This window comes from Aptenodytes forsteri, unplaced genomic scaffold, assembly GCF_000699145.1.
Source record: "Aptenodytes forsteri isolate BGI_AS27 unplaced genomic scaffold, ASM69914v1 Scaffold366, whole genome shotgun sequence".
Classification (NCBI taxonomy): domain Eukaryota; kingdom Metazoa; phylum Chordata; class Aves; order Sphenisciformes; family Spheniscidae; genus Aptenodytes; species Aptenodytes forsteri.
This window is the reverse complement of record NW_008794621.1, coordinates 2,337,995-2,363,357: the sequence shown is the minus strand read 5'-3', so window position 1 is coordinate 2,363,357 and position 25,363 is coordinate 2,337,995. Positions and strand designations below refer to the sequence as shown.

The window sequence follows — 25,363 nt, the reverse complement described above, 5'->3', positions numbered from 1 at the left end:
GGGGGGGAGGGAGGGCGGGAGCGCTGTGGTGGTTGGTCTTCAGCCTGCTGTCCCTCGGTTAGATCGCCTTTAAACAGCACCCTGCCTTCCAGGAAACCCTCCGTACTCCGTTATTTATTCAAAAAAAAAACCAACAAATTGTGATAATCCACCGCAACCCCTGGTAAATTGTTTAAGGAATTGATCGTCCTCGCTGCTAAAAATCGGGGTGTCACCTTTAACGTGGTCATGAGCGTATTTTCAAGGGGTGAAGATCACTTCATCGGTAAAACACCATTTTTCTAGAGAGCACAGATTTTCTCCTTGCAGAAGCAAGTGTCTTGTATTTGGACCTTTCCCTATAAAGGACATTTTCCCGTCCTTCAGTTAATCCCATGGTTTATCCTTGAGCTATTCACATTTTATCAGCATCCTTCTTCAATTTCGACTGTACACAGTCTAAGGTGTTTTTGTGGAGGGTGCACTAATGCCAAATATTGGCACAGTATAACCTTTCTGGCTGATTATTGGTGAAAAAATAGATACATCTAGGGACTGCCTTAGCCCTTTCTGCTGTAACATTGTACTAACAGCTCACGACCAGTTCATTATCGGCCATGATTGTAAAAGCCTCCCAAATTAGAGTCCACTGTCATGTTGATGTGATGGTCATCATCAATTTAAATGTGAATTTCTTCAGAAGAGATGTATTGTGCTTCCGAAAGAAGCAAGGCGCTCTGACCTGTAGTGTGCGAGGGGATAAATAACGGTCTCTTGTCCTGATTTGGGGCAGGAGGAGGAGAGAGATGCTGCCCAGTAACTTCAGGTGATGGTGCGTGTACTGGAGAAATGGTAGTACCTGAGTGAAATTACCCTGTAGTTTTTCAAAAAACTTAGCAAGTTTATATTGTGTACACTGGAATCTCCGTTACCGATGAATGTGATTTATGAAATATTAATGTAAACATCACTCTTCAGTATGATACAAAGGTGCATCCTTTTGCCTGTAGCATCTATCTTCCTATCCATAGATAACTAATGCTGTCTCTTAAAGCATGCTACATTGAAAATCCAAGTTATAGTCAATTATAGTCAATACTGAAATGAAATCCAGTAAATTTGGAATAAACTGGCAAAAGAAACCCAAACATTTACTGGTTTTGTTAGCTTCTGTGTGGAGGAAAATGAGAAGGAGCAAAAGCAGGTGTCTGCTTAGGCAAAGGTGCTCAGCTCCATCATAGACAGGGTCTGGAATTTGTCTTGAGAATAAAAGGAAGCTGGCATTTTCTTCCCAGCTCTGCTACTTTTTTGCTCTTCCTCAAGTATAATACCTCACCCCCAGGCTATGAGAAGAGGAAAGTTTAGGCACTTAGGGGTGTTTTCACTGCCCCTGCATACGCTTTCCTCCTCGCCTGACTGCGCTCTACGGCTTGTGTGCTCCCAAGAGACAAACGTGTAGGCCTCTGGTTAGGCAAAGGTGCTCAACAGTCCATTTATGTCGTATTGTCGACGTGAGACTCCCTCTGTGTTAGTAGCCAGATTGCTTTTGCTCACGTTTTCCATTTATGTTTTTTTCTTTCCCCTCATGTTTAACAGCTTTCTCTTTTGGTTTTAGTGGGTAGGAGCTAAGCAGCATGAGTTGCAGGTAAACTCTATGCAGTTGCTGTACTATCAGGCACCAATGTCCTCGGCTATGTTGTTGTTCATCATACCCTTCTTTGAGCCAGTCTTTGGAGAAGGGGGAATATTTGGGCCCTGGACGCTTTCTGCTGTGGTAAGGCTTTTATTGACTTTATTTAAATAAATAATCATCATTGATGTAGTTAAATTTGATACTAAGATCTGTTCCTTTGTGAAAGAGATTTTTGTGCAATCGTTGACTATGATGAGATGAGAGGGGCATGTGCGAGAGAAAAAAAACAACTTGTTGTGTCTGCCCCACTTCCTCCCAGAGGAGTCTGTCCGTCAATTGATTTACCTCCTTATTCTTGTTTCTGTTTAGAGGGCATCTGAACAACAGGAAAATCTGACAAAATCCAGAAGCTTCCCCTAGTGTATTAAATTAAAAATATGTAAGTGCCCTAGTTCCAGCTCTTACTGTCCACTCAGAAAAGAGATAAGCATGCTCACTTTTGACATTCTCAACTCCTCTTCTGTGGAAGGATGCCAACATTGGTTGTTCTCTAGAATTGCTAGTTTATTTTCACCAAGAAGGCTGTAATTTCTCTCTCTTTATCCTTCTGTCCAAAAAGGAGCCAGTGGCATATTCTTATTCTTACCACTGCTGATTGTGCCACTCAGTGATGGGTCATTTCTCATACCGCTGCAGTTTATGAATGGAATAGCAAGTATTCACAATAATAAAATCGGATCTTTTTCCAAAATAGTTTTTTTGTGTGACCATAAATAAGACTTTGTCTCAAAGGTAACAAATACAACTTCTATGTGTATGAGAAGCCAGATTTTCCAAATCACTCTTGAATGTTCAGTGAGAGTAAAGGAGAAAAGACTTGTGGTTCTATCAGTATATATTTATGGACATCATACCCTAAGCTACTTGTACACGTCACCAATGTCTGTACTGATTTGAAGCTGTTTCTATTTTTGTTCTCCATATGTTTTTTCTTGCCTGATACTTTGCATTTGAAAGTAAAGGAAACTAACTAAATAACCTGAAATGTATCTACAAATGGCAAAAGCGTGTCAGATTACTGACTGTGTCCATTAATCCACAGATAATGGTACTGCTGTCTGGGATAATAGCCTTTATGGTAAACTTGTCCATTTACTGGATCATTGGAAATACGTCACCTGTCACGTATCCTTTGTAACATTAGTTGTTTCTCCTGTTTCGAGGTGAATTATGTTAGCATTCGTTTGGGCTGATTTACTGTGGGAAAATTGTTCGGTAACCTGCCTGCTTTATCTTAAATGATGAAGCTGGAAAAGCACGTTCATGTTTTAGTGTATTTCATTTCTTTCTTTGGGGTTTGTATAGATATGGCAGTTAACTTACTGACGTGACCTTCATACCTACAAAGAATATTTACCCACATTTTGGCTACCATGAGGAAGTGTTGACGTTGTCAGTTAGTTTGTAGTGTACACCGGGTGAAAGGCTTTACATGGAGGTTAATTCTCATAGCCGCAGAGATGCAGGGAAGTTGCATGTGTTGAAGTCAATGCCACATACCGTTGCATGCTTCGGATGTAATTAATGAAGTTCCCAAGTGTTTCTTTTTACAAAAAGTAATACTGATATTTGCTATTATCCTTAACAGATGTCTAGGTATAACATGTTCGGACATTTCAAGTTCTGCATCACCCTCCTGGGAGGGTGCCTCTTATTTAAGGATCCACTGTCTGTTAATCAAGGCCTTGGGATTCTGTGCACATTGTTGGGCATTTTAGCTTACACCCACTTCAAGCTTAGTGAGCAGGAAAGCAGTAAGAGTAAATTGGTTCAGCGTCCATAAAGCAAAGGGTTCTGGAGACTAATAGTATTGTGAAGAAAAACAAGTATTTAAATATGCATTGATTCTAGAATGCACAAAATTGCCTCGTTCATTTAGATCTATGGTTTTAGTTTAACCGCCAGGATTGTTATTCTGTAACTAAACCAAACGAACTGAATTATGTAAAATGCTGGGGTTTTGCCATCTCAGTCAGTCCTATCACTTTCATTAAATTTAAATGGTAACTGAAAAGAGAAAAAGGCACATTACAAATTGCTGTGGAAATTGTACTGAAGTAATTATATTTTTGGCATACCAAATGACATCACAATGGCAACAGTTATAACAGAGAGAGAAAGAAAGAAAGAAAGGAAGGAATCTTGTCTTTGTGATCATGCCAGTATTACTGTTGTGAAGAAACTTGGAGGTGCTTTTATGCAGATGTTCTGGTATGTAGTGATGCTGCTTCCTTTTTGTCTGGTGAATGATGAAGAGGAAACATACTTTGTTCGGTAGTTTTAAAAAGGGCCGCCAAGCTCAATCCTATTTCTTGTATACTTTCTATGTATATTTGGCTTCAACACATTGATAGATTTTGGCGGAAGAAAGTAGATAAAATTACAGGTGGAGAGAGGCTAGAGGAGACATTGGAAAACTTGAAGCCACAGGCCAAGCTATAGAAAAGTAGGAAATCAGATCTAAACAGTTCATCTTAAATTTTTCTTTTGGTCCATCGGGACATTAATGAAGTCATTCATCTTTTAGAAAATTCTGTTACTGCTTTATAATTTTCTCTATGCCAAAACCAAGGCTTTACATGAGATCTTGTAAATACTCGTGAGCCTAATAAAATTGCTGATTTTGTGGTGATAACCAAATATTTTGCAGCCTTTGCACACAGACACCCATGCTAAAAATATTTTTGGAGAAATCTTCAGAAAGGTCACCATCTGTAATGGACGTGAAGGTTGCCCAGTTCTCTCTCCTGCCTTCAACCCCACCTCCCTCACTCCCACGCCTTTCCCCAAGAGTTACTGTTCGGTGGGATCTGCAGATTTGTCTGCTGTTGTTTCGGGGGGAGGCCCAGGGGCTGTCTGGGTAGTGCTGGGTAGGCAGCAGCGTTTCCTCAACAGGCAGTCCCCGGAAACATATCAGAACGACTGAAAAGTGTGAGGTGGGACTTGCTTCTGCTCTAATTCGGGAACGCCTTGAAAATTATTTTATGCCAGTATCAAGCACTGATTTTGACAACGTGGAAGGAAGAAGTTGAGGGCTGTTCTATTTAAAAAAAAGAAAGAAAAAGTAACTACTTTCAGTAAATCTGGTGAGAACATATGTTCGCTAGATTTGCAGGGTTAGAATTTATTTGCAGTATCTTAATCCTTACATTTTGGGGTTCGTTTTATCTTCATCTACCTCTAGCAGATTTAAAGAGGGGAATTATGTGAACAAAACCAAGTATTTAAGTTTTACAACTACCGACAGAGATGATATTTAGTTCCTCTAAGCTTTTTACAATATAGGTAACAAGTCTTTGTGTAAGAAACAATGCAGAATCTTCTCAAGCTTGTAAATTATTTATTCTGTTACAGAGTTCTTGATTTAAGAAAGTTATTTCTCTGTGCAACCTAAGTTTACACCGTAATACTCTGTATCATTTCAGAGTTGGAAATACCTGAAAAATTTTACATCTTTACCAACTGTGTCTTAGACATTGTATTGGTCCAAGGATAATGTTTTGTATACGTTTTTGTAAATCTATAATTAGTTTAAAAATACAGCCTGGACTACTGAAAGATGTGTTCAGACAGTCAGTCTCTGGATGCATATCCTTCAGTACGTACACTGAGAAAGCCATTTGCATTAATTTGTGCTGTGCACAAGTTCTTCTAAAATGTAGATAGACTGCAAAGACTCTTACAGTTAGAAAACAACAACTGAATTAGAAGCCTGTGTGACAACAATATTTGGGATGAGACTAATGTAAATATAAAGTGTTAGAATGAACAAAAGAACCATGTCTGAAAATACAAAAGACTCCTTAAGGAGAGGAGCAGATCTGCAAGAGAAAGTGAACAGTGTCATTAAAACAATACATTATAAATACAGTCTGTTGCTGGAATGTATAAGTTGTGGAGGTCACTTAAGTGACGTGGGTTTTTTTTCATGCGTTCAAGAACTCTTCTTTGAGATATACCTGTTGTATCTAACAAGTAAAGTATCTTGAACTTTGTCATATGGTTCAAAATATTAAATCTAGGAGGCTTGTGTAATCGTGGGATAAGTAGATCTTTGTATGTATTGTTTCTTTGGATACCACGTGTAGGGTGGGAATAAATTTTTAATCTCTTGACTGGTATCTGTTTATTGCAGGGGAGAACAGTTCTTCTTGTATTTTTTCATCTTCTGCTTGAATTGCGTACACTTTGAGGGTGTGCATAAGACAAAATGGTGCCACTTGGATTTCTGTCTATATAAATATTTCAAGGAGTTCGCATGTTTAGGGGCTGAACTCATGACACAAATGAGGGAGACTGCATGCCTCCACTCCCCTGGGCAAATACAGGGACTCACATGTACGTATGCACACACTTGCCCACTGACAAACTGCCTGTGTGCTTTCCTTCACCCCTGTCTCTTTCCCCCACCTAAGTCCTTCCTGAATGCTCCATTCTCTGCATGTTCTCCGTTTCCTTCTCTGTCCTGCATGAAGGTCTCCAGTGCCGAGGTTCCTTGGTCTCACCTTTCCCCTATGCTAAAACTATGCATGCTTCCCTCACCGCTCAGACCTCTTCCCCCACCCCTTAGCAGAGAAGTCCCGTTGGTACTGAGGAGGGAGGGCAGGAGCAAAACGAAGTTAACTGCTACGATGCCAGAGTAGGGTAACTCTGGCACCAGCCAACTCCTTCCTTCACAGGCAAGTATATGTTGAGTTTTATGTTGGGGGGACTGAATCTTCCTTCAGGAGATTGTAAGACAACAAAGAGAAGGAAGGGGTAAGAGAGACTTTCAGTTTAGATGGTTTTACTGCAAGCATCGTGATAATTTATTTAGCCAAACTTTTAAACCCGGAGGTAAAAGTAGAGCTTGATAAAAATTACTGATACTTACCTGGTGGGAAATTTGCTTATTCTAGTTTTTACTATATCACTTTAATATGTTTTCCTGTTGATCATATGTATTTCATTCAGTTTTGGCTTTCCTGAAAGAGAAATTAGAGACTTGGCATCTTTAACAATACGTAGTCATCACCCTGCATGTGCCGTCGCAACTGGAGCCGTACTGTACAAACCCCGGTGTTTACTTTCTGCTTTTCATTTTACTTCATAGTCTACATATGACTAAATGTGGTAACAAGACAGACCTTGGTCCTTTTCAGCCATCAAGTGCTTTGCTGCTTATATTAGCATTCTTTACTTTAAAAAGCTACCATTGATGTAGTTCCAGTGAAAAAGCTAGCGTAAGATACCAGGGTGGCATTTAAAAATTAGAGCAGATCCAGATGATTCTGATTAAAATATGAGTGACTGGTGGTAAGTTATCTTTGCTAGCCTTGTCCCTGCAAACGCTTTAGAACAAAATACATGCATTTTTCTCATTTTCCCCAAAGGAACAGGAAGTATGCCTTCGCTTAGAGATATAAAGCTTTTAACTGAGTGTGTTACCTTTAATTTTGGTAACTCAGGACTTGTTTGACAGATTTTGCATCTGGTTTTGTACAACGTGCCAAGTTCTTGCAGGCTCTGGGGGCACTGTGCCAGAAGAGTTTTTCTGTCGATGGGTGAACAGCTACTCTCTCAGGCTTGAGGTTGAACGAGAGCAGTTTGCTGCTGTTACGTGTACGAAAAGGAGGTTTGTCTTGCAGGAAGTCTACCTTCAAGACAGAGCTGCAATTCAGCAGGAATGTATCCTCTCTCTGTCTCATCTCATTAAATGAATGCCCAGTGATGGCCTGGGGCTAAAGCAACATTAAAGCCTTGTTTGGGCTACCCATAGTTTTTATTAAATTTTTTTTTAAATATTAGTGGTAGTCAATGCCGGTTAAGTATTAAGGTAAAAATCTCATTCTTATAGTGTCCTATGTAATAGGAGATTCAGAAGAGTGTTGGACACTCATTCTGGACACAACATTTTGGGGTACAGCTAATGTCTAACCCATGTCTAGTTTGTCACGTCTTCTGCAAAATCTATCAAGAGGTAATGATGGATTTCATAACTGACTGTATATATTTATACAGTTGGGCTGCCGAGAAGGGGCTGGCTCTTGAGCAATACCCTGCTACTAAACACTGACATACTGTTAATGTCTTTAGCAGTGATTTAGAAACATTCAGCCTGAAATTCACCAACGTGCTTAGGAAGGGAAAAAGACAACTCGCTCTGATAGGTGAGAGAGCTTTTTATCTTCTTGCTTTTAACAACAAACCTGAGGCTTGCAGTTTAAGGGAATTCGGAGAGCAGGCCTTACTATCCCTCAAATCACCTTTCATAATAAGATTTTCCTCACAAGATGTCTGTTTTGCTCCCAATTACATAGTTGGTGTCTTACCTGGATTTTGAAAGAATAGAGTCTGGATTGCAGACTTGCAGGTGTGTGTTTGTGTTATGGGTTTTTTCCTCTTAAAAGTTTATGTTAGCCATTCACAAACCAACTTCCCTGTTTAATGAGAAAACAAAAAAGAATGTTGAATAAATGAAAGGTAGACTGGATATATAGTGAAGATAATGTTTCGTTTTGCAGAAGAATTTCACTCTTCTAACTGTAAAGATGCAGCGCACTCTGTTTCTCTACTGCTGTAAATGGGTAGATGCACATAAGCACCAGCTTTCTGCTCCATACAAATTCACTGTTTTCCTGCTGGTGCTCTCTCTCTGATCACAGTCTCAGCCTTCCATTCGACAGCTCAGTTGCTGCAAAGGTGATTGGGATGTCAGCTGCAGAAGGTTAAGAACATGAAGTGAAAAACTATCAGCAGGAGCTGATATAATCTTAGATAATGAGAAATCCTATTCTAAGACACAGAGACATGTTACCAAAAAGACCTGTGCTAAGCAGTGGGGAGAGGTGTGGGTTTATCTCCAGGCAGGTATTGCAAAGAATGCAAGAGCTGAATTGTATGAATTCTTGCTGTGCTGCAGTAGTTGACAAATTTAGTTTAAACTAGCTTTTGTGATGATCAATAATATAAAAATTGAAAATATAAATGCCATGCAAAAAAATAAATAGCTGGATTCAGACAGTATAAAATCCTTGCCAGACTCGTCCCGCAGCGATGGTTAACCTTCCTGAGAGAAGGGAGCTATTGTTCCACCTCCCCTTCGCCCAGTGGTGCTGGGCTTAGTTAAGGAGGGTTTGTGTTCCTGAAAGCTGGTCTGCTTTTTTAAAAGTGTATCAGTTGGTCCAATGAAAACATATCACCTCTCCCTACAGAGCTTGTCTCCTGAAGTTACTGTTTCTGCTTTCATCTAACTGATTTGGATAGTGCTTCTGTCTTCCCCCAGTAGCTGAAAGGTCTAATGGACCTTGGGGAGTAGAACATATTCCATCGCCTCATCTAACTGCAGCATCCAGTCAGCCCTGCTGTGGGGGATCCAACCCAGCCCAAAGGGTCATAGTTACAATATATGGTACAACGAGAACTAAAGAAAGGGGAAATTCAATCCCTTTTCATTGTTTTAGTTGCAGAGCAGTTACTAATCCTTTCAAATTTTAGTCTTTGTAATTTCCCTTTAGTAGGAGCATAAGAAAGCTCCCTTTCCTGTTTCAGTCTGCTCTTTCTGTATAATTATACTATATTTTCTGGAATTAAGACAGAAATCGTATTCACTGCTCACATAAATATATTGATCACACCCAGCGTTGCTTCTTTTACCTAGGGCCCCTTAACTGCCTTCCAATCCAGAAAAAAAAATTGCGTAAAATACAGGAGGAGTCAGGTTAACCTGAATTAAGTAATTTGCCAGCTCAGGAGTTGCATGTACCTAATAGGCACAATACGCTGCCTTTATAATGGAAAGGCAGGTACAGACACAGAAAGATTAAACACAATGTAATGAAAGTAAATTATGTTTTTAGAAGCAAGTAGTGGGGATGATCCAAAGGTTGCTGGAGGATTAGCACTGCAAAGATATGTTCTGATTTGTTAGTGGCTTCACTGGAATATGAATACAAGCCTTTCATTCAAAGGCACATGGTTATATTTAAGGAGCTCCAAGAAGTCCAGCACAGCCGTGTGGGTAACTAGCACATGCAGGATGCACATGCAGGCTAGCAGTGTGGCAGAAAAGAGCAGGATTATTTTTAGAACTGTAGACGGCTGTGTCACATCCAGGAAGCGCAGGGAGGAGATCTCTGGTTGAAGCACAGCGTAAGAATGTAATTTTTAATGACCTTGGCACAGAAAACAGTTGTATTTTTTACTTTCTTACAAAGCAGAGGCTGAGAAACAAACTTGTTTAAAGAAGCTGTGTTCTGATCGGGTGAAGCACATGGAGTAATCATGGCTACTGGGATGCCAGAACAGAGGTGGTTGTGTATTTAAAAGAAAAAAAAGTGGATTAAGAGACAACTGAGAGGAGTATACAGCGTGTATACATCTAGGCAGGTTTTTAAATATAAGGTCTAAGTTTAGATGTTTAACTCCACAATTAGGCATCTGAATAGGAGAGCCAGATTTGTCAGTGTGAACTTCTTCCCTTTCAATTGTACTTAATGGAGAATGGCATGTGCTTGACATTTCCAGAAATGAAGCTGCATAGTTGACAAGTTTGACATTTTTTTGGTCTCCAACTAAATTAGGTATGCTGTTTAACAAGGAAACTGAGTCCTTGTTCTGCTTCCTTACTCTGTCCATAGTGTTTTTAATCCTTCTTACTCTGGGGAAAAAGAAACCATTTGTGCACTTTTATTTTCAGTTGCGTAACTAACTGCAGTGACTGAGTAAGTTTTGTTTTACAATACTCTGGAGTTGCATATTAAAAACTTAGATTAAGATCTTGTCATATATCTACATGCGCGCATGCTGATTCCACTCAGGTTTCTGTCTCTGAGCTGAATGGAAAAAGCTGCTCGTATTTTACAGCATCAGCTGTTGTGAAATAAAGCGCTTCTCTCGAAGGAGTGCAAAGGTAATGTTAAGGTCTTCTGGGATCCAAAGTGATTTACTTGTTAAATGCATTTCTTGTGGTGGTTAGTCAAAAACTGGTTTCCTATTTGTTAATCCAGTTGAGAGGAGAAACCGACAGTGGTGGTCATACGTCCTTCAGGCAATTATGAGATATTTCTGAAACCACACAATCTCACTTTTCTGAGCGATGATTCTTCTGATCAGTATTAACAGTGTACCAATGTTTTTTAGCTAGTGTCATTCCCCAGAGACCCATTTCTTCAGCTTTTCTTCAGGTGCAGTTTGCATAAGACTTTGGTCTACAGGTAGAAAAAAAGAAGGAGAGACATAGATTTGTTTGCCAAACAAAGCCCAAGCAAAACTTTCCCACAAAGGCTATTTTGATTCATGGATAGCTTTGCCTTTGTCGGGGTGGACATGTAAACCTTAATTCTACACCCCTAAACCTACACTCTCAGTGAGGTCCAGCCGACAGCAGAGTGGATGGACACATGGGAGGATGGCACTGAGCTCGGGTTGCTCAGCACCCACAGTAAGTTGTTTTTGTAGAACTAGATGCAAGATTACAGAACCAGCTGTACTTGGGTGTCATTCAAACCTCATCCTGGATGCCAAAGAGAGAAATTAAAATACAGGTAGTTTGAAAATCAGAAACTTTCAGAAATTAGCAGATCTAGTGAAAGACATGCTCTTAGCACATGTTATATGAGATGGCAGAGTCAGTGGAATGGCACGTTACTGCTTAAAGGCACATGGAAGAAATTTTTTACGCTGAGGGTGGTTGTCACGCCCCTGCGGGAAGAAGGGGTGAAATAACACTCAAGGTCCAAAAACAAACTCCAACTTTAATGGCACAAACGCTTCTATAAGCATCAACCCTCTATGTCTTAACATATAACACAAGCTAAGCGGCTTTGTGAGGAGTTGAGGTAGGCCTTGTAATACTTAACAACATCAAAAACAGAGAGCAAGAAGGAGAAGGAGGAGAGAGAAAGAGAAAGAGAGAGCTGGGCAGCAGGAGAGAGGTAGAGAGAGAGATAAAGAAATCACCAATCCTGGATCCAGCGTCAGACCTGCCAACAGGGGGTGTCAGTGGGGAGAGTGTCCCCAAGGAGGCTCACGTGCGCCCCTATTTATTGGCTCCAGCCCAAGGTTTCTAGAGTCTTCTCTCCCCCCAGCTCCAGGAGTGGTTGAGACATTAGTCAGTCAAGGAGAGTGACACCGGGCCCCTCCCCGTGGCTGGCTTCTGGAGCTTTCCCTGGGGCATTGTCTGTGCTTACAGCACAGTCATGTGAGCCTCGTCCCTTACAGCGGTGAAACACTGGCACAGGTTGCCCAGAGAGATGGTAAATGCCCCATCCCTGGAAACATTCAAGGTCAGGTTGGACGGGGCTCTGAGCAACCTGATCTAGTTGAAGATGTCCCTGCTCATTGCAGGGCGGTTGGACTAGATGACCTTTAAAGGTCCCTTCTAAACCTTATCATTCTGTGATTCTATGTCCTGCTCCTCCCCATGAACACGGCTTGGATACTTGCTTCTGCCCCTTGATCTGTCTGAGCTGGGAGATTCATCTGACTCTCTGCTAGGCCGAATAGCCATGACTGGTTCAGACAGCAAGTCAATTGCCTTACTGTGCAGGCAGGCAAGTTTCAGTGCTGGGACAAGTGACAAGAGTGACACCACACAGCTAGAAACAGGATTGAGGGAAGCAGGGCAGGGTGGGAGGCACCTCTTTCAGTAGTTCAGATGTAATGTCCACATGCCCAGCCTCAGAAGGCACGTTTTGAAGGAGAAGGTTTCACACACAAACGAAATGGTGAGAAAGCCCTATTTTCATGTACAGCTACTAACCTCCCAGCCAGAAGCCCTCAAAGAGTTTCTCAAGCACTCCACAACATATTTATGTGCCTATAAGTGGTCTTGAAGTCTTTGGGAGACTGGCTGGCTCTGAGCCTCAGTGGCTCGTTGCCTGCCTCTGCAGCCTCCCGTGGACTGGCAACTCTCTATTCTTGTCCCCTGTATAAGGGGAAGATCTTTGGAAGGTCTGTACGTTGGTCCTACTTTTCAGCATGCTCCATTTAGCTGAACCAGTCTGTGCTACATCAGCTGTTTCTGCTTCCGTGAAGACAGCTGTCTTGCGTGGCGCGTTCCCTCCCTCTGCAGCCTCCCGTGGACTGGCAACTCTCTATTCTTGTCCCCTGTATAAGGGGAAGATCTTTGGAAGGTCTGTAGGTTGGTCCTACTTTTCAGCGTGCTCCGTTTAGCTGAACCAGTCTGTGCTACATCAGCTGTTCCTGCTTCCGTGAAGACAGCTTTACTCATTTGAGAGCCTATAATAATTCACAGGGTGTCACACAAATCAGAATTCATTGGGATATTATTTTTAAAGGCTGGTTAATTTTCTAATCAGTTACTTGTCCCTAAGCAAGCCAGGATTTAAATATCTTGTAGTTAAGTACTCTCAGTGTTTTCATTGAGTTTAAAAGTAAGATAAGCAGACGCTGATCTCCAGAGTTTCCCTTTAAAAATGGATGTAAATCAATGCATACGAAGATATCTAAAGAAATTATTTTAGGATGTGACATCCTTATTGACTAATGGGATTTAACATTTTGGGGCTAGGAATGACTGACATGAAACAAACTTCTGGAAAGACTTTTCTGCAAAAGTGGCTTGACAGGATTGGGTTGTAGCATAAGAAAAAGTCAGAGACATTGGGCTCTAAAGAGGCATTGCTTGAAAAGAGGCTTGCATTGAAAAATGGAACCAAAACCTAGTAAAAGTGGGGAGCTGATATGCATATATAAAGCATAGATAAAACCATAAAGTTTCCTTAGTTTTACTGCAGTCATGTTTTTGGTCTTGCATAAAATAATTGTATGGCTGCATGAACCAAAATGACTCTTAACTCTTACTCCATGTGCACACGCTGACAGTGATGTGAGACAGTACTGCTCCCCAGCTACTTGTGGCTTCTCTTCCAGAGACGATTGTCCTTTCCCATCTGTGTCAGCAAAGAGGAATGTGGGCCCATGCTGTGGTCTCCCTTGAATGCAGTCACTTCAGTTAACAGTTTAACATGCCAGACTGTGAACTGATCCCACCGAGATGTGGGTAGCGATCCCTCTGACTTACTGTGTTGCAAGGGCAGTAACTTTTGCTAAGAAGGTACAGTCAACAGCAGAGGGAAGTGATGTCTTGAGCTGGAGCAACTTTATTTGCTACAGCTGCTTGATCAAAGCTGTAATAACAACAGCAAATCATGCCTGCTAGTAGACAAAGAAATATCAAGATCATAATTTTGGAAGTGTGTGGGGAAAAATCTTTGAAAGTGATGGAAAGATTAACCACAAAATGAAAGAGGGTCTCACTTCTCAGTCTTTTATCAAAAATAAAAAGTTGCCACAGTAAAATGTGTGTATTTGCTATCACAAAGGAAATTCCCTTAATATCTGCATGAGTGGAATGCAAAATACACAGCTGAGACATGCTCTCTACAGATGTCAAGATGTACATTTCCAAGGAAGCTTTCATGGAAGAGAACAGGCTCAGCTTGAAGTACAGAGCAAATGAGCTATAAAACAGAACGGCCTGCAAATTACCATCAGAAGTGTCTTCAATGGTACAATCAACCCAACTCATCTTGCAAAGAAAGCTTTCAGCTCCTTTGCAACACAGGAAAAACTGGCTAGCGCTAGCTAAAGTAATTATCAGTGGTAACATGTACTCTTTACTTCTCCCTAAGCAACACCTGAGGGAAACTTCTGGGAATTTGGACCCAGTTCTATCACAGGAGATACTGCAGGGGCTTATCAACCCAGGTGACTGATACTACAGGATAACGGCAGGACATTCAAGGTGCGGTTAGATGATAAGGGAAAGACCACAGAATGGTGCCCTGCCTTCAGAAGAGGTTATTTCCCCATTTCCATCTCCAATTCTCGGCTTGCAGCTGTGTCTTCCTGCTGCTTTCCTTGTGATGTCTCTTGTGTTCATGTGACTGCATGATAAAGCAAGCTGACATACTAGCAGCAAATAAGAGTAAATATCCTGCTGTTGAATCAGTTAAATCTGTGGTCAGATACGCCAAAGCCAGCTCAAAAAAATACTTGGCTGGGAGTGCACAGGTCCTGGCAAGGCCATTGTTTCAACAGGGCATTAGATGGGCTCGGGACATTCTTTCAGTGAGATATTTGATGGGCTCAGCTGCATCACCTAACCATGCAAGGTGGCTGAGTCAATCCAACACCACACTGCTTCCAAAAAAGCTCTCACCATCAGAGCTTGCAGCCAGCAGTGAGGAGACGAGGAGGAGAATGTGACACCTCTTTTGCAGTGGTGTGCTCTGAAATCAGCCAAGCTTTCTGTAAGCTTCACCTTCAGTAGTACTGCTGCCTAAGCTAGCTGAAGCAGATCCCACCTTTTCCCCTGCCTACCTGTCTGCCATCATTCCAGCGATGTCCTGGCCCAGCCACTGTGTAGCTACTCAGGATTACCTCAGGGAACTGATCAGGCTGAAAAGTAACCTGCGGAAAAAACGCACTATTTCTCAGGTATGCCACATCACTTTATCCACTTTATGCCATAGATGCACAAACATCTGTGCCAGTATAACAGAAGGGGCAGCAAGAGGATGGAAGAGGTGGATGGGAACAGATCTCGGTGAAGTAGCGTGCCTACCAAAGAAATGCGTGTTGAAACTTCACTATCTCACTATTAAACACAACCATTTTAGCGTGGCTCTGCAGCTGAGTAAGCCCCACAACTGATAGGTTTCTTTGAGCAGAGCAGGTATGGTAGGTAATGTGGCTGATTAGGGATCAGGAAGAGGGTAAGACAGGCCCAAGTCAATCATTCTCTGTAGCTTTACCTACATCCCATCCCGTAAGAAAGAGGAAATTAGCTATTGTGGCATCTCCTGCATTGAATGAGTTAACAATCAGGATAGGCAATTATCTGCCAAAAGGGATGGTCTGTATTCTACCAGACCTTCTTCAGTAGATATTGGGGAACACAAGTGTTCTCATGAATCTTCTTGAAACTTTGTATTTTGGTGCTGAAAGCCAGAAGACCTGTGCTCTCAAATATCTCACTGCACTGCATTTCTGGATATGTTTGTGTGAGGCTTGTTTTATTTATGTGAGGAAACTGCAGCCTGTCTCCTGACAGCCAAGTCATGATGCAGAAATATCTTACGGACTCACAACGGTGGATTTGGGGTTTTTCCCTTGTGAGGAACACTACCATTGTGTATTTCTCTCAAAGTGTTCTACCATGCTGTGTCTCCTCTGGCCTTGGCTCATATCTGAACAACATGGTGTTAAGTAAGGGAGGTCAGAAGTCAAAGCCCAGTGCCTGCATATCTCTCCAGGTACACAAAGAAAGGCAGAAGAAACTGCCAAGAAAAATGCACAGAATCAAAGCTACCACAGCTAAAAAGATTAATTTTAAATGACAGGGGTGATCTAAACTAAGATGCTAAGACGGACCCTGTGAAACCAGCTGAATGAAGGAATGCCAAAAAGTCCATGCACTTGCTTTCTCTGGAGGCAAGAGATAACTGAGATACTAATACTTCAATGAAACCAAACAAAGCACAGAACAACAGTTTGCATGGCTTCTTCATCTGCAGTCAGCGTTTAGTTTGTGTCCTGCTTTTCCAGTGGCATCAATGGGTTTATGCAAGTTTTCTCCATTTATTTCCAAGAGCCTTTCTTTGCGTGCTGTAGATGGAAAAAACCCTTTTCTCCACCAGATGGCACAATCACCAATAAACCTTCACTAACAAACCTCCTTACAAAGCCAGCGTGGTCTGAGCCTGAAGGCTTGTAAAGGGAGGTAATGTCTGTCACGCCAGCTAATGGAGCCGGGGAGGTGGCACAAAAACAAGCTCAGTGGCACAGGCATCCTTCAAAAATTCATATACCCTTTGGATTAATACTTCCTCTCTCTGTCTCCAAACCTTGCCTTCCTGATAAAGACTGTGGATGTTATCCTGAGCTGTATTGCCCACCAGTACTTAGAAAGAGGTTTCAATTTGTAGGGCAGCTGGGGTAGGGGATTCCCCTTGCTTTTCCTGTTTCATATTTAATCAAAAAAAACCCAAATCTGGTAACAAAAACAAGCCACGTACAAGAACCACCTGTCTTGTTCAAGTTTCTCTAGTGCAGCTGGACCCATTAGAGTCCTCCTCAGGCTAAAAAATGTCACATACTGGAAACCAGTATCAGGTGGCTTTCAGGTGGAAGCTATGAAGAACTAAAACTCTACAATAAAAGAAGAAAGGCAGGGTATGAAATATATGGATATTAAAACACTTTAAAATAGGAGTAAACCCTCTTGCTATATGCTGCTTTATTGATCCAATTCTACAAACATTTTCACATGTAATTACCAAAAATTAGGACACATAAGAGTATCTGCAGAATAGTTTGCAAGCTCTTTGTATGAAACTATTTTTTATATGTCTAGAGAGTATATATATTAAATATACTGTGGAAATATTAACAAAATCCGAAAAGCAGCAGTGACATAGAGGGGAGAAGGAGACAAAGAATATGGAAGTACTGGGAGAAAAACACCATATGGGGCAAAGGGGAGAAATTCAGAGGTGAATGTAAAAAAGAAGCTCAAGACAGTGCTGGTCATCCCAACCAGTGTCTGGCACCTGAACTCCTAAATGCCAAAATCCCACTTTCCTAGCGTTTCTCACTGCAGCTGTGAGAGTGGAAAACATGTATGAGGGCTTTCCCCTTGCTACAGGGGGAAAACATGTATGAGAGCTTTCCCCTTGATTTCTGTGACTGTCGTGTTCCAGGGCCTTGGCACCCAGCTTGGCACAAGCAGATTAATCATCAAGGCTGTTGCAGCAGAACTGCCCACTGCATGTCTGTGTGTCACAGAACTCCTCCCAGGAACACCTGGCTATCTTCTTAGCCAGCTCAGTTCCCTAAAGTTGTCCAGGCCTTTGGAAGAGTCTGGGTGCCTATGCTTAACCCCTTGCACCTGGTCTTATAATCTTCCACAGAAAAAGGGTTTTCTCTACGGTAGATTGCCATTGAAGGACAAATAATTTTTGCAAAGATCTTTAGATCCCCAAGATCTTTAGGGTCATTTGCCTGTTCTGTTACAGCACAGAAATATTTCCTGCTTTGGTCTCCCTTCACAGTAGTAGTCCATTAACTCTGGGAGATGAGGTTTAGTCCCTACTTTCCCAGCCCTTTCTTACTAGACATTTGAATAGGAAAAAGGAGCTGTAGATGAACTGTGAGTAGCTGCAGAATGGGAAATTGATACAACTGATGCACAGATGGAGCCTAAATGCTGAGGCTAAACAGCTGCTTTCCATGTTTTAGGTAGCCTTTGTGAGAGCAAGGGACAATCCTTGAGGATCAATGGAAGGAACAGGTCAAACAGGGCCATTAAGAACATCAGTGAATAAACAGCATTTATCACATCCTTAACATTCATTAATATGATTATGTCATATTGATAAGGTACTTTGACAATCCTGTCAGGTTATTGCCAAGGGAGAGCAAGATGACTAGTTATGTTCTTTGTGGAGATGCAAGTACAGAAGAGCTATACATGTGGACTGGAGGAAATAAATCACACAATCAGCCATAAATAGAAATGAAGGATGCAAGTTCTGACATATTTCAGAAATTTAAAGCCTCCAATTCCAACTACTGCTAGAAGAAGAAATCTGGGAAAAGATCACTCAAGATGAAAGTATGTGTGGCCCACTACAACTATATCATAATGAGGCTGTCTGGATGTTAGAGCAGTTAAAGAAGAACCTCTGTATATGTCATGTGTAAATCTCCTTCCCTTCAGATCTTTTTTAAATCACAACACTAATATACCACTGGAAACATATAAATAATTAAAGAAACAACTTTACTGCATATAAATTATGCTATGCAAACTTAAAGGATCACAAGACCACATGCTTCAAGATGACTGCCTCTCCAGTATAGACTGTTTTCTGTGTAAAGCTCAATATGCTTGAGATGTAAAGCACTGTCTCACAGACTGCTTTGCCAGCTAGGTAAAAGGAAAACTTGGTACAAGTTTGTAGCTGTCTGGGATTTATCGGTGAATTTATTTTCTACTCTGCCAGCCTGTCATTCTTGTACGTATATGCACTGGTTCTTGATCTAGAAAACCTGCCTTTTTCTTCTGTGTCTTTCCCATAAGACAGTCTTTCAGTCAGACCAAATACAGCCACCATTTTGAAGTGGAAAGGGCAAGAGGCCTGAATAATCACTGTCTGGACATAAAGTTACACAGTGATTTGGGTTTGCTTGTTCACAAAGCAAGCAATGCAGTGCACACAAACTCACTATTAGGAGCCCATGGATTCAGTCCTCTTCTTAGTTTGGGTCTCAAGTGGAGTTCGGGTTGATTTGCTGACTGTCATTCAGGATTTCTGTTTCAGTGGCATAAATGCATTCCTTACGTAGATGCTGTTGTTTCATGTTTGTGTTTAAACAAGTACTAATTCACAGGCAGGCAACTGGCCACTATAAAAAAAAAACTTCTCTTCTTGCTTGGCAACAAGTACTTGCATGCTAGCAATTAGATGGTGAGGTGACATTTGATCAGGATCCACCTGAATCAAGAGAGGGCATATAAATAAGGAAAAAATGTAGACTGGGTAGCCAGGAAAGCAATGCGTCTCTTCAGAAGGGTGACTTAGCAAGGTACAGCAGTTTATTTCAGGAGGTATATAAATCCATGCCTGATTTGGGGGAGATTTGATCTCAAGGAAACTCCTCTCCTCGGCAAATCCACTTCCAAAATGGGCTTTGGAATATACGTCCAAGATGGATAACATAGCCCTGTTTGTGATGGCAAGGGACTCTTGGAGGGGAACTACTCAAATTAACCTTCAAGGTTTCAAGTCGAGGCTACCCCAGACACTAGTAATGCCTCTAGTAAATGCTCCAAACTACTTGTCTGGCTATTGGCATTATTGTTTAACTGTACGCGCCGCAAGCTGTATGTTAAAAGCTGTATTGGCAAAGCTATGCTCTCAAAAATAGAGAGCCATTTGATACCAGCAGAAAGGTGACTGTAATTCACAAGCAAAACCAATTATATTAGCCAAAGGAGAGTGCTGAGGCGTTTTTCAGGAATGGATAGCTCTTTCTGCGTCAAGTAAAATCATACACCGGTCAATAAGGTTACATCAACCAATATTAAATTGTGGAGCAGACCACAAGAATGTCTGCAATGGAGGATGGTATAGCAACTTTGTGGTCTAAAATAAAGGATATTATTCCTTGTATAGCAGGCAGCTAGAAAGCAAGCATAGGAGCTGGGAGCATGCAGGGGAGATATGGACAAATGGGTTCGCAAGGCTGGGACAATTCTAGGAGGTACATGATCAGATGCATAGAATGGGTCTGAGTTAAGTAGCTGCTTGTGTAATATAACACCCTGCTGCGTTTTGTTGTTAGTAACAAACAGTTCAAATAACAGCCAGACAGTTAAAATAAACCTTTTGTCTTCCCCTCCTCTAACCCAAACTGCAGCCTGACTTTAACAGTACTTTCAGGCCTGACCTCATCAGCAACTGTAGTTCTGTCCATGTGTGGCATCCCGGACAGGATTTGGATTGCATGCTGCGTTTGCCCTCAGCCTCTCCTAGATCTAGGTTGTCCCTGAATCCATTTCAGTGTTTTCTCAGGAGCTTCTGAAAGACATCTCAGTCTTCTACATGAGTCCTATTAGCCTGTGCACACACCCTTCTGGGTCACTCCCTTGAACAGAAATGTGGTTTGTGCTGGACTGAATAGTACATTTGAATGACAAATGAACACTGAATTAATAGAACAGTTCTAAACTGACCTGTGGTCATCCTAGTTTGCTTAAACAAGGCAGATGACTATTGCTAAACTGAGGCTTTCTCTGATCTAATTACATGCAATCAAGTACTCCTACAGAAGGAGAGATCACTGGATTATTTAATTTTCACAGCTACAGATTAGCAAAGCAGGAAATGGTCACAGTCTAGCCACATACTTCACCCATGCTTAACAAGAGTAGAAGAAAAACACGTTTCTTCACTCAGTGATGTTCCTAACCGAAACTACTGAGAGTAAGAAGAGCCTTTTCCTGACATTTTTCCCTTTTCCAATGGACATTTTCCATTGGTTCTTTAGAATTGCTCCATGAGCTCCAAAAGTGAGGAGTAAACAGAAAACTAGAGGGGAAAAAAAACACCCAAACCTTTCATTCTGTGTTAGATACTGAGCACTCCTAAGCAGAAGTTCAAGATAGCTGTTTTATATTTTTGCCAGTTGGCCTCCCTTCAGAAGGCGTGCACTATTGTGTTGTTTAATTTTGCTTGTGGATGACTGAGCTGCTACCAAATAGGAATCACATTTGGGCAGACAGGCTACCAATGTCTCCCAGATGTATGAAGGAATGTGTACACCAACTAAACAAAAGCAGAACTTCTGTCTTCTGATGTGGGATTGTTCCAGCTTCGGGTGGTTTTGAAGAAGCTTGTACTTAACGCTCGCAAGAGCAGGGCACACCTGAACTGAGTCCCTGCAGGAGGGAGGTAAGAGCTTGTGAACGGCTGCTAGAAAAACATTTTGTTTGAGGCCATCTTTGCCAGTCCACCTGAAGTCATTTTACATTTTTCAAAATAAACAAGGTTGAATCTGAAGTTACAGAAATGTAGGAAACCACCCATCTCATATCCAAACCACCCATAAAATACTGCAGATATTTAAGCCCAGGGTGCAGATGTAGGTGAAGCTGCAGAATGCCTGCCGTGCCACCCAGCCCACAGAGCAGCTGGGATTGTTGGAAAGGGCAGTGCAGCCCTGGGCAGCTCAAAAACACAGCTCCTGTGCACCAGAAAAACACAAGTTTAACAGCAAAGCACAGCTTAGTGTTCCCTGTTAAGTAGCTGCGACAGCATCCCGTGTGGTCTTTGGGTTCCCACCGCTGCTACGAGCCTTGCTCTTGACTCCTGCCTGTCATTACTGTCCGTTCAAAATTGCCCCCAGGAAGGCTGCGTCCCTTTTTCATTTAGTAGAATATGGGTGTCATTTATAGTAAGACATTTCCGGTGGTGGTACTGTAGGTACTGACAGACCTCTCCACTGGGATAGGTCTTAGCTCATGAAGTGTAAGTTCTCTGAACCAAATATGCTATTACTGGTATGAGGATTTCTTACCAACATGCTTTTTCTTACACAACAAAACAGGAATGTCAAGAAAACAACAAAATTCTTTCTCTTGTATTTGTACAGAAGTGTACTGACAGACTGTCTGGCATGTGGGGTCATGGCTGCAGCAGACAGGCCTGGCAGAAAGCCCCGTTAAGCCACACATGCCCCAGCTGCATTTCAGCATCTTTTTTCCATCCTTTTATCTTGCCATGCCTGACAATCTGCAGCACATGACTGATCACAGCGTTGTGTCACACTAATAGAGATGCAGTCTAAGGCTTCGGAAAGGACATATCAGCACAGTGTAAGGCCCCAGAGGCTTTTTTTGAATTCTATTTTTTTTTTTGTCCGGGAGCAATTGATAGACAGCACGTGAGGTTAACTCATCTGATAGCCAAGAAGCAGCAAACGGGTCAGAGATGAGACCTGACAAACCCTGGCCACCCATGCCTCCGATCAGCATCTGGGAACTTCGGATCATTTCATGTAAGTGCTGGATGCTGACTAGGCAGCAGCCAGGAAAGGGTAAGCAGGATATGCTGGGGAAAAAAAAAAAAAAAAGAATTACGGTGAGGAACAAAAATCTGAAATGGAAGTCTTTAACGGTCCATCCGTTCACTTGAGTTGGGCACCCCGCAGCACAGCGACCCATCTCTCCTCTGGCACAGACACCTATAGGTAGACTAGATCCATCTCATGAAAGAATTCAGCTTCCAAGCATTAAACAATGAAATGTCTACAGTTAGAATCTGAATTTATATTAAAAACATCATACCATGTTAGTTAACCACAATGTAAAGTGGGTATCTCCAGTTAAGGCACTTGGGCTACATCTGCTCCAGATATTTTCTGAGCATGATAAATAAAATACACAGGTGGGGTCTTACTGTAGCGATGTCTCCTTTTCTTTTTAGGACCTTGAATTAGTGGCGAAGTCAGCTCTCATAACTATACAAGCTTATTACTCACCCTTCAAGTAAAACTTTTTAATTATATTTGTCCAGAATTATCAAGCATAAGAAAATGATTATGTATGTTGAAGACACAGCATGTGCATGTTAGTTAACCACAATGTAAAGTGGGTATCTCCAGTTAAGGCACTTGGGCTACATCTGCTCCAGATCTGATCTGAGCATGATAAATAAAATACACAGGTGGGGTCTTACTGATGTCTCCTTTTCTTTTCAGGACCTTGAATTAGTGGCGAAGTCAGCTCTCATAACTATACAAGCTTATTACTCACCCTTCAAGTAAAACTTTTTAATTATATTTGTCCAGAATTATCAAGCATAAGAAAATGATTATGTATGTTGAAGACACAGCATGTGCTGTATTAGTGAGAAACTAGTGAAAACAGAAGTGGTGCAGCACTGCGTGTCAGAAAATATCCCCCTATCTCCCTAAGCAAGCACAGACAGCGTGTTTTACCTACTCACAGCCTCCCCTTACTTGAGATTAGTCTGTCTGAGAAAAGAGGTAAGATTGTCCTTGAAGACTGATAAAAATTCTAGACAGAACCTGTTGGGTCTTTTTTTTATCCTTAGCAGTTGATGAGTCGCTAAGGGAAGTTATTATTTAAAGAATCCCAATTTAATCTCAAAGTCATTGGTCACAAGACGCTTATTGGTTGAGAAGTGGAAAAAGAAAGTCATAGTTCCAGTTTGGTAAGTCTTGGACTGTAGAAAATTTATTGCTAATTTAAAAAGCACCTTAATTCCCACACAGCCTTAGCAAAATGATACTGTGCTTAAGACAAGGCTCAATAATGTGATATATTTTTGGGAGAACTACATAAACACTCTATTTTTGTTTTGCTTCAGTTCAGTAAAATGCATTCTGTATAGGAATTAAATAGTTTTCATGCCACAACAGGACAAGATAGAGCATCAATAACACTGCTGTTCAGTATTACATCAACTGAATGTAGCCATTCGGTTCTATCCTCTTGCATTTTTGTATAGACGTAATTTTCTCCTAATGATGAAGCTTTCTAGCTAAGGATCTCAGTAATTGGGGTGCTGGGTGGAAATGAGCAGATATCTGACTTTGCCGGTGGCCGGGCATTCCACTTAAACCAGATTTCTGTCTGCCTTGAAACTCCGGTGCTAACAGGAGGTGAGCACGCTTTGCAAAATTCTGGCAGCTTCTCGGCTGTCCCTCACTAGACCTTGAGCTTTATGCTCTAAAGGGATAACAAGCTCGTCTTGAAAATCCGTCATTACACAAATATCTAGGTTTAAACCATTGCTGGAATTTTTACAAGGTGCCACGGTTGCTGAGAATCTATATTTGGCCAGCGGACATGTCCAGGCAGTTATCCACTGCTTGTTTGGACAAGTTAGTTGTCATGGAAAATTAGCATTATGCTTACTCTGCTCTAGCATATCTTTAAACACTATCTGCAGTGCTCATGTTCTTTAAGAAATCTTTTCACTATTCAAATCTAATTTTAAAATGTCACCATGGGCAACAAAAAAACCTGAGAATTAGAAAAGGGAGTCAGACTGAAAACTAACCAGTTCTAGTTGAAGTGTAGCAATTAATAAGCACCTATCAAAATAACATACTTCCAAATACCCTACACTTCAAAGATATTCAAAATTATAGAATGGGAGATGACAGGAATATAGGACAATATGACGGCATCCAATTCTCTTTGGATGTAAAGTTTTCTCCTAGTTTCCTCTCCCAAGTATCAGTGAAAAAACAACTTAAAAGGCACAAATGAGCATTCCAAATCAAGCTAGTATCCGAAGGTGTAGTTCCCTATTAGCCAGGCAAGCAACACTTATTATTGCGTCCCTGAATTTATGTGGACTGTAAGCAAGAGTCTCTGCCTTTATTAACCTCCTAATAAATTGACATAATGAAGTTTTCTATCACTAACATATGCTGCAGCTGGATTTACGGAAGTACAGGGTTGCCAATCAGAAGTCTTAAGGCTGTTTATCCCCAAACAAGGTCTGATGTTTCAGAACCAGTGCTCACGAAGCAGGGGGCCAGAGGGCTGCCACCGACGGGGGCTGCACGGCCTCGCCCCATGTCCACAGGGTTGCGCCTCAGAACTGCCGGATGCGTCTGAGAGGAAGTCAGAGAGATGTTCAACATCAACAGAAGATTTTTTTAAATTTCTAGTAAAGTGAGGATCTGTAGGGAACATTCATATTCTTTTAGGCTCGCTGTCAGCAACAAGCCCTGCTCTTGCAGCTCTGTCTCCTCAATGCTTCACGTCCACAAGCCACATGTTTTGTTTACCACAGCCAGACGGTTTTTGTGCAGTGGCCGTAATCCCACAGTCGGGACGGGATAAAAGGGATAGACAAGAGCAAGGACGCAGACGAGAAAACAAAAAGCCGCCGGCAGAGCACAGCCCGAGCCTCCTGCTTTTTGTGCAGTGGCCGTAATCCCACAGTCGGGACGGGATAAAAGGGATAGACAAGAGCAAGGACGCAGACGAGAAAAGAAAAAGCCGCCGGCAGAGCACAGCCCGAGCCTCCTGCTCCCCACAGCCCCCCGGCGCGGGTCTCGCAGCGCCTGCTGCTGCCAGGCCTTCGCTCAGTTTGTCCCTCATCCCGGGTACCGCTTTTCTGTTCCGGCCGCCGCCGCCGC

The 25,363-nt window shown here is 41.8% G+C and overlaps 1 protein-coding gene across 1 annotated transcript in view; it reads left to right on the top strand.

The window, feature by feature from the left end:
- The window catches only part of SLC35E3 (solute carrier family 35 member E3), a gene marked incomplete at its 5' end in the record, with an annotated part of 6,464 nt that extends 680 nt beyond the window's left edge, over positions 1-5,784 (top strand). The window contains 3 exons of the mRNA XM_019470462.1: positions 1,595-1,753; positions 2,715-2,797; positions 3,269-5,784. Of these exons, the coding sequence (XP_019326007.1) occupies positions 1,595-1,753; positions 2,715-2,797; positions 3,269-3,455 (429 nt within the window). The remainder of the gene's footprint in view (positions 1-1,594; positions 1,754-2,714; positions 2,798-3,268) is intronic.
- Positions 5,785-25,363: the final 19,579 nt, after the last annotated feature.